We start from the raw sequence: 7,655 nt of genomic DNA, 5'->3' as shown, positions 1-7,655 counted from the left end.
TTTCAGAGGCGTTGAAATACATGTATGTAAACACTTTACATTCTTGTATGTGTGTGAACTTGGGTGTGCAAGGAATACTAGTACTCTAAAACTTGTCCTACTCTAAAGTCACTCCTGGTGGTGCATCAGAAGTGTTGCATGTTCAGTATGGTAAGTGATCGTAAGTTACAACTGCGTAGACTACATTTCTTACTACAGTAGCTGTCCCATAAGGCAATATAAGCTATGATTGTGTCTGCTTCAAGGTTCAATTTATTTTGCTATGAATGTGTGTGTGTGTGTGTGTGCGCGCGCGCGTGTGAATGCTACTCGTAGATCCAGTGATTGCTGTTGTCCTCCCAACAGACCAGCTCATGCTGGTGAAACCACAAGGAGATCTCTCTCTGTGCACTCTCAACAGAATCACTGCCATGGATCACATTCCTGAGGTAAACAAACAAACAAACAAACATGACTACTATGTAGACTCTGATTTAACACTCTCCTCAAACAGAAACAGAAGAACAGAGTTACAGTTTATGAACTGTCACATCTACAGAAGTGTTTAATATCAACATCATAAAAACTGCTACAATATTTTGCCTTCACACTTGAAGCTATTTTTTTTTACAAAACTTCTTTAGAACATGTCAAACTGGTGTGCCAACAGTGTGCTGCCAATACTCTCACCTGCGCACTTCAACACAATAGTCCCCTCGGATAGTTCCTGGCATGGAATCAGCAGGGTTGGTTTCTCCAAGCATCTTGCGAGCAGTCTTTACTACATCCAGGCCTTGCCATACCTGTGGTCCACCCACAGAAAAGGGGATACCTCTTTACTCAAATTTGCTTATTGCACAATTTAGTGGCTTCAAAATGCATATAATATAATATAATATCTGTTTCTATTAGAGTGCCTTATATGTTGTGGTTGTGATTTTTAAAAAAATACTTCATTTCGTTCCTTCAATACAGGTTTGACTTCCCTTGCTAATTCCAAATATATTGCCTGGGAACCCAAAAGTATTGTGTGGGAACGCAACATTATTGTGACGTAATACTAAAGTATTGCTAGGGATATAGCTATAAGCAAATGTACCATGACCTTTGGGGGTCTCAGCGTTGCTGTCTGTATGGACTTGAGAAGAACGTGATGGTATCAAATAAGAAAACATGCCAAACTAAGCCTTACCATAGCTATGATTGGTCCAGAGCTCATGTATTTGACCAGGCTGTTGTAAAAGGGCTTGTTCCTCAGGTCCCAGTAATGCTCCCTAAGCTGCTCCTCAGAGGCCTGTAGAGAGCAAGGACACAACTCCTCACTTTTCACAGCAAAAACAAAAACACCATAGAAAATGGATTAAGAATGCATGGAAGGAGTTGAACACCTTCCCTTTTTATTCGAGTCTCTGTGTGTGTGTGTGTGTGTTCCTTCCTTCCTTCCATACCTGCAGGAGTTTAAGAGCCACCAGACTGAAGCCTTTCCTCTCAAAACGGCCAATGATTTCGCCAACCAGCTTTCTTTGCACACCATCTGGTTTGACGGCGATGAAGGTCCGCTCGTTCGCCCCGGTCCATCCTACAATACAGTATAACCACATGCATCATTCAGTTGCACCCCAACCCTGGAATAGTGTGGGCGCCCTAAGATACCTGAAGATAGAGTTGGTGTTGATAAAGCACCTGACAATTGGCATTGTACACTCTATGTAACCTTCCTCAGCCAAACCATATGCCATAACACAGAGTGTGGTTTCAAGAGTTTGGTCTCCCTCTCTGATCCTTTTTAAAGTTAAAAGTTCCAGTTGACTGACATTTACCAGATGGTCTAGGCTAATCATTTAAAAAAAACACAGACTCGCAATGGTGGGTTTGGGAATGGAACTGTCAGGCGGTGACATAACTGCAGCTCCACCACTTTTTCCTATCTCTATCCTATCATTTCTCTGTCACCAAGCCAATAAAAAAATCCAAAGTAGTCACAAAGAAAATGAAACTAATCTGCAGTGCCAGAGCAAAGGTCACTTTTGGAAAGGAAATACATTTCTGGAAGGCACAATGATTCAATTAATGGACATGGACTTATTACATCAATATCGTTGACATCTATATAAGTAAATACACTGAACACTGCCAAAAGGTCTAACAGGTAAGCTAAAGTTATAAAGTTGCGCATTTTCTCCTTGAGACTTAAAGATGTTGTTCATGTTATCAAACATTCAAGCTTGACGTGTGCCGTGATTACAAACACATAATCAATGTCAATCATAATCATATAATCAACCACATGTTTCCATCAGCCTGGGTTGTGCTGATAGGTCTAATCTGCACCATTACTGAAAGAGAGTTAGGTTATATCAAATCGACCAAATAAGCCATCGACAATGGCCAGAGATATCCGAAGCAAAAGTGTTTAAAATCGGTGCATTGTATTTTACCGTCTTCTTCAACTCGAGCTTGTTTCGCCCCCAAATTAGGACCATGGTGGTCTGCGCCTGATCGTTTGGAGCCCATAACGCTACTCTCTCGCGCGGAGCAGGTGCTGTACGCTTAGCAGCCAATCATAACACGTCAATAGTTTGCCGTGCAAGTAGGAACCAATCGAAAAATATTTGAGCGATAGGCCTACTATTAATAGGAGCTGATAATAACGTCGATTTAAAGGTTAGAGCTAACAAGGTTAGAAACGGAGGAGACTAATAACGCATGTAATACTATTATTACCAACGTTTATACAACGTTAATTCAAAGAGCATCCGGCCAATGGCATGTAGACTGACAGTCCAGGCAAAATAACACTAAAATATAGGCTATGTTTTCTACAAAATGTTAGAGCCCCTGAAAGTGTACAGAAGTAGGCCTATAGACATGGACAAATGGCATATCCCGTAACACACCCAATTATCACCACTTTTGTTCGGAAATTCTAAAACAAAGATGTTTTTTAACACTTCAAAATAACATTTGCTAAATAAACCTTACATTTTTCAGTAGCCATAGGTGTGTAGATTTCAACAAAATCTGGTTTGGTTCTTAACGGGAGCATTTACTGCATGAAATGTCAGATTTTGTTTACCACGCTCGGAGTTATAGTAATGGCCTGATACGCCGTTTCATATCGCCGATATTTACGTCACTGTGGGATACCCATGACAGGGTGTCCCCTGGCGGGCTGCTAAAGGGACTACGGATATTAGCTGGGTAAGGAAGTGTAACTGCTGCAAAGTGACAAGTATTGTTGTGCACGGAAGGATGTTTGAGCTCAAAATCGTTTTCACCTCGTGGGTATCGTCCTGCTTTGACCAAGTTAGAAGACTTGTCCGCATATTAGCTAACATTAGATTCCACTCTATTTCTGCACAGCTAAGTTAGCTAAGAGGCTAGGTAGGTAGCTTGCAAAACGTCTAAAACTGTAAGTAACAGTTTCTCAAAGTTATTTTGGAATAAGTGGATTTCAAAGGATGACTTTTACCTGTCTGGAAGATGTTGGCGAAGATGGTTAAAAAAACGCAAATCATTATTGCATCCCAAACGCCGGATTTCCCACGCGTACCAGCCCTAAAAGGAAGGTGGTTAGGAGAGTAGACTTATGCGCGTTCCCGTGTTTGGAGGAATGAGCGCGCATTCTCTACACATAGCCTAACCCAGGGGTTCCCAAACTTTTCCACGACAAGGCCCCCCAAATACCACTAGGTTCTGGCCAAGGACCCCCTTGATGTGTTATTATACCCATCGACAAAACTACGGCAAATGTAAAAATACATTAAGCTAATCCTAATAATTATTTTAGCCACAAGCACTTCGCGATGGAGCATAATGTAGTGTGTAAAAATTGTATTTGGGGCTTTCTGCTATATGAGAGCTATCACTCATTCCCAGTCATTATCATGGGAAATATAATGTTCAGATATGCGTCACATTATTATAATGGAATTGTATAACAACCCTCATAATAATAGATATATTTACATTTTTTCAGATGTATTTATTTGCTGCTTTTAACTTGCTGAGGCCCCCCCGGCACCCCCTCATGGCCCCCACTTTGAAAACCACTGGCCTAACCTGCTGGCTGGAACTAGGAGAGGTTCTCCACCTTTTTGTGCTAAGCACGCCAAAGGTCCAATCAAATCACCAAGGCACACCAACTTATGGTCGGTTATAGGCTTTCATAACAAACACTTTATAAAAAGCTGGGTCATTAATGCATTTCAAAATAGCTCCCTTCTCTATTTAAAAAGCCTGTAGAAAAGTGCATTCCCCATGGCACACAAGTTTAGAACCACAGGTATAGAAAATGTCATGAACTCAGAAAGTCCCTTCAAATCCCACATCCCCCAGCTCCAAATAATGCTTTAATAATCCATTCTGGGACAAAAACATGCATTTATTTACAATCTTCAAAACAACACAAAACAGAAAGGTGACTCAGAATGACAATGACAACTTTAACCAAGACAAACCCACTGCATGCTATGATTATTTCAGGGGTTTTTTAATAGTGAGTAGCTTCAATTGTGTACATTAATTTGAAGAGCGCTTGGTCTTACATCTACCGTTCTCATCTCTCTGCGACCGTTTGCTTGCTGAGCTCATGTCTCACACTGGCGTCCCTTCCCCTGCCTGTCTCTGTCTTTGTTGCTCAAGGTCCTGGTTTCGGAAGTACTCTTTGCTTAGCAGTACGTCTCGTCTTAGGGGTAGCAGGGGTTCCTCTGTGGTTGAGAGCCCCTCTTTAGTGCGCTGGGCCAGGATCATGGCACGTAGGAGGGGAGGGTAGATGACAAAACGTATAGGGGGTTCTGGGACAGGTTCGAACCGTGTGAATTCAGTCTCCTCGTGTTTGGGTAGTAACCGCCAGTCATGATACATGACGCTCTCGACCTCACGCTCCTTATCCTCTTGTTTGCCTGTTAGAAAACAAACAAATGAATCTATGGCAGGCAGACAGTAAATATTTTAATATGGTTCTCCTCTGACTCCATAGAGAAATACAAACAACTTCAAAGGCACAGGACTGGTTTTGCAGACATGGATTAAGCCTTGCCCTTGACTAAAACCTCTTTTTTCAGTACAACTATTCACTGAAGTTCTATATTAGTCTTGGACTACGCTTAATCCATGTCTGACAAACAGCCCCATAACATCTACAGGTGAACGCAAGATTCTCCTTGAGGATTCAACTCCAGAAAATGCTGGACAGGTGGGTCACCCTCATGTTTCCCCATCTGCTTTCATCCAGCATGCAACTGGGGCAGTGGTAGTGTATGGAGCTAAGGATCTGGGCTAGCATGCAGTAGACTGATAAGTTGTGGATTCAATTCTCAGCTTCCACTATTGTGCACACTTAACCCCGAGGAGTGCACACCTCAAGAGGCATGCAAACATCTCAAACATGTCAATGGGACTTGGATCAGCATGCTCCACATTTAGCAGTAAACCAGATATGGCTGGACATAAGAACTATATACCATGACACCACACCTTCTTTCTGGCTTTATCTCCTCTTTAGAGACAACACTCAAACATCAAACCCTGTACTGAGTCTGTACTTCTTCATTAACCTGTGTGTTCAGAATGCTAATGTAATTGGCTGAATGATGAATGCTTACACTCACCTTTGTATGTCAGGACTCCCCAGGCTTTTCCATGATCCATATTCTACAGGGATTACAGAAGATCACATTTAGCCAACACCTTTGCAGATGTGTTATTGTGTATGCATCAAGGGAGTTCAGTCAGAGCTGTTTCAAGCATCTTACAGGACCCCAAAGTTATAGGCTAGGGGTCAACAGAAGGCTTTCTTACCCCAACTGAGGACGGCCGGACGGAGACACACACACACACACACACACACACACACACAATCTCACCTCTGCTGTGTAATCCACTTTAACTTTCGTGATCTTCCAATAACATGGCTCAGTGTGCTCCTCAAGCCATGATTTTCGCGTGAAAAGCCTCCCCACTCCGAACATCCGCATACTGGCCAGTAGAGTAAATAGCCGACTTTCACGCCGCACGTCTTCCCACGCGAGGACAGGCAGGGTTTTCCCGGTGAATGGACGAGTCATCGTCTCATAGTCAAGGGCATACCGCTGAGACTCAGTTGGTCGATTCTTGAGTTCACGGTAAGCACGTATCTTTCGTGCCATTTCGGCGATGAGACGAACACGCTTTTTCTTCACCATTTTGCTGTCTGAAGGGGATAAAGGGGCAAAATTCATGTAACCTTTGTTTACATCTCATGATAAACTGTCAATAGAAAACAAACAAACAAGTTTTCGAAAACACTTCCATAAAGTTCAGGATAGGCCTTTGCCAGGTAGCTGAGGTAGCTGGTTCTTCTGCACACCTTGACAAGGATTCTAAAACGCTTGACATGAAAAAACTGAACGTGGTTTAAGGTCGGAAAACAACGATCAATGATCACCAACTGGGGCAGTGGTAGTACAGGGGCTGGGCTAGCATGCAGTAGACTGATAAGTTGTGGATTCAATTCTCAGCTTCCACTATTGTGCACACTTAACCTCGAGTTGCTCAGGGGACAATGGCCCTTGTAATATAATTGACTTGTAAGTTGCTTTGGATAAAAGCGTCTGCTATATGAATAAATGTAAATATATTCAAAAGTAACGTATTACAACTGAGGATGATTCTATCTTGTACAGCCCAAAACACTGCCCACTTGAGTTGCCGCCTACATAATCTGTTATAAGCCATCCTTACACCAGAAGACTTTGACAAGATTTGAGAAAGATTCCTGAAAGATTGTAGTCTTTTGAGTAAAGCTTAAATTACTTAAAAGACTCCAATCTTTCAAGAATCTTTCCCAAATCTTGTCAAAGTCTTCTGATGTATGGGTAGCATTTTACACACCTCAATAGACATGCAAACATCTCAAACATGTCAATGGGACTTGGATCAGCATGCTCCACATTTAGCAGTAAACCAGATATGGCTGGACATAAGAACTATATACCATGACACCACACCTTCTTTCTGGCTTTATCTCCTCTTTAGAGACAACACTCAAACATCAAACCCTGGACTGGGATTTCCCAGCATGCTCCAAAAAACTGAACGTGTTTTAAGGTCGGAAAACAACGATCACCAAATTTGTCATGCCATTTTAGAATGTCCCGCTTGACATACAAGTGCTGAAATAAAATGCACTACAGCCAAGTCTACAACATACAAGTCAAGTAACGTGAAAAGTCGTGCAGCTAGCTAGCCAGTGACAATCCAAAACGATTTTAAAACCTGCTTTTATAGATACAAGCATACAGGCCTTGATAGTCAACTTCCAATTAAAGGGCCGATTTAGTAAAACATTTTGAAAGATTATCATCTCAACCATTCAGCTAGTTGCTGACCTCAGAGAACCAGCGATGAAGCTGGATATGATGATGCACGTGTTACCTTATGACATACAAAAGCATTGTCCTAACATTAGTTTAAAAGCCTTGGTACACATTAACTATAATTTTTCATTATATTATCTGCTGTTCATAACAACATGCCACTTACCTGTTTATAAAATAGTAGACAGGGGTGGGGGAGTACGCATACAGTGACCTCAACAAAGCGGAAGTTCCTGACTAGGGGAGCTACTTTCAAATAAATCCGTGAAGAAACAGGGGATGCAGTTAGTTCCACAACGTCATTTGTATTAACATTTC

At 41.9% G+C, this 7,655-nt stretch overlaps 2 protein-coding genes across 4 annotated transcripts; both read right to left on the bottom strand.

Moving 5' to 3' along the window:
* Window positions 1–234: 234 nt before the first annotated feature.
* On the bottom strand, window positions 235–3,594 carry nme3 (NME/NM23 nucleoside diphosphate kinase 3). Of its 2 annotated transcripts, none has more exons than XM_042087521.1 (5): window positions 3,452–3,594; window positions 1,428–1,558; window positions 1,172–1,273; window positions 670–782; window positions 235–423 (listed from the first exon to the last, which is right to left on the bottom strand). In XM_042087521.1, exons 1-5 carry the CDS (start codon window positions 3,495–3,497, stop codon window positions 306–308), a joined length of 510 nt encoding a protein of 169 aa, XP_041943455.1. In that variant the 5' UTR covers window positions 3,498–3,594; the 3' UTR covers window positions 235–305. The 2 variants fall into 2 exon arrangements, with proteins under 2 accessions (XP_041943455.1, XP_041943454.1); XM_042087520.1 differs by lacking the exon at window positions 3,452–3,594 and adding an exon at window positions 2,418–2,511.
* A 748-nt stretch (window positions 3,595–4,342) lies between these two features.
* Window positions 4,343–7,620, bottom strand: mrps34 (mitochondrial ribosomal protein S34). Of its 2 annotated transcripts, XM_042086355.1 has the most exons (5): window positions 7,504–7,532; window positions 7,350–7,395; window positions 5,847–6,172; window positions 5,592–5,634; window positions 4,343–4,883 (listed from the first exon to the last, which is right to left on the bottom strand). In XM_042086355.1, the coding sequence occupies exons 3-5, from the start codon at window positions 6,162–6,164 to the stop codon at window positions 4,576–4,578; spliced, it is 669 nt and encodes a 222-aa protein (XP_041942289.1). In that variant the 5' UTR covers window positions 6,165–6,172; window positions 7,350–7,395; window positions 7,504–7,532; the 3' UTR covers window positions 4,343–4,575. The 2 variants fall into 2 exon arrangements, with proteins under 2 accessions (XP_041942289.1, XP_041942288.1); XM_042086354.1 differs by lacking the exon at window positions 7,350–7,395 and having other exon boundaries at window positions 7,504–7,620.
* Window positions 7,621–7,655: the final 35 nt, after the last annotated feature.

The sequence above is a fragment of the Alosa sapidissima genome, chromosome 3 (assembly GCF_018492685.1).
Source record: "Alosa sapidissima isolate fAloSap1 chromosome 3, fAloSap1.pri, whole genome shotgun sequence".
Taxonomy (NCBI): domain Eukaryota; kingdom Metazoa; phylum Chordata; class Actinopteri; order Clupeiformes; family Clupeidae; genus Alosa; species Alosa sapidissima.
The sequence above is the reverse complement of the archived record's forward strand: the minus strand, read 5'-3'. Positions and strand labels throughout refer to the sequence as shown.

Bases quoted from the DNA above. Each gene is read 5' to 3' on its own strand.
- mrps34 (XM_042086354.1), bottom strand. From the start codon at position 6,164: ATGGTGAAGAAAAAGCGTGTTCGTCTCATCGCCGAAATGGCACGAAAG. The intron at 5,635-5,846 runs GTGAGATTGTGT...TAATCCCTGTAG, and splicing joins AAGTGGATTACACAGCAGAG to AATATGGATCATGGAAAAGC. The intron at 4,884-5,591 runs GTGAGTGTAAGC...GTTTTCTAACAG, and splicing joins GGGAGTCCTGACATACAAAG to GCAAACAAGAGGATAAGGAG.
- nme3 (XM_042087520.1), bottom strand. From the start codon at position 2,493: ATGGGCTCCAAACGATCAGGCGCAGACCACCATGGTCCTAATTTGGGG. The intron at 1,274-1,427 runs GTATGGAAGGAA...TGCTCTCTACAG, and splicing joins TGGCTCTTAAACTCCTGCAG to GCCTCTGAGGAGCAGCTTAG. The intron at 424-669 runs GTGAGAGTATTG...TGTTTACCTCAG, and splicing joins TATTGTGTTGAAGTGCGCAG to GAATGTGATCCATGGCAGTG.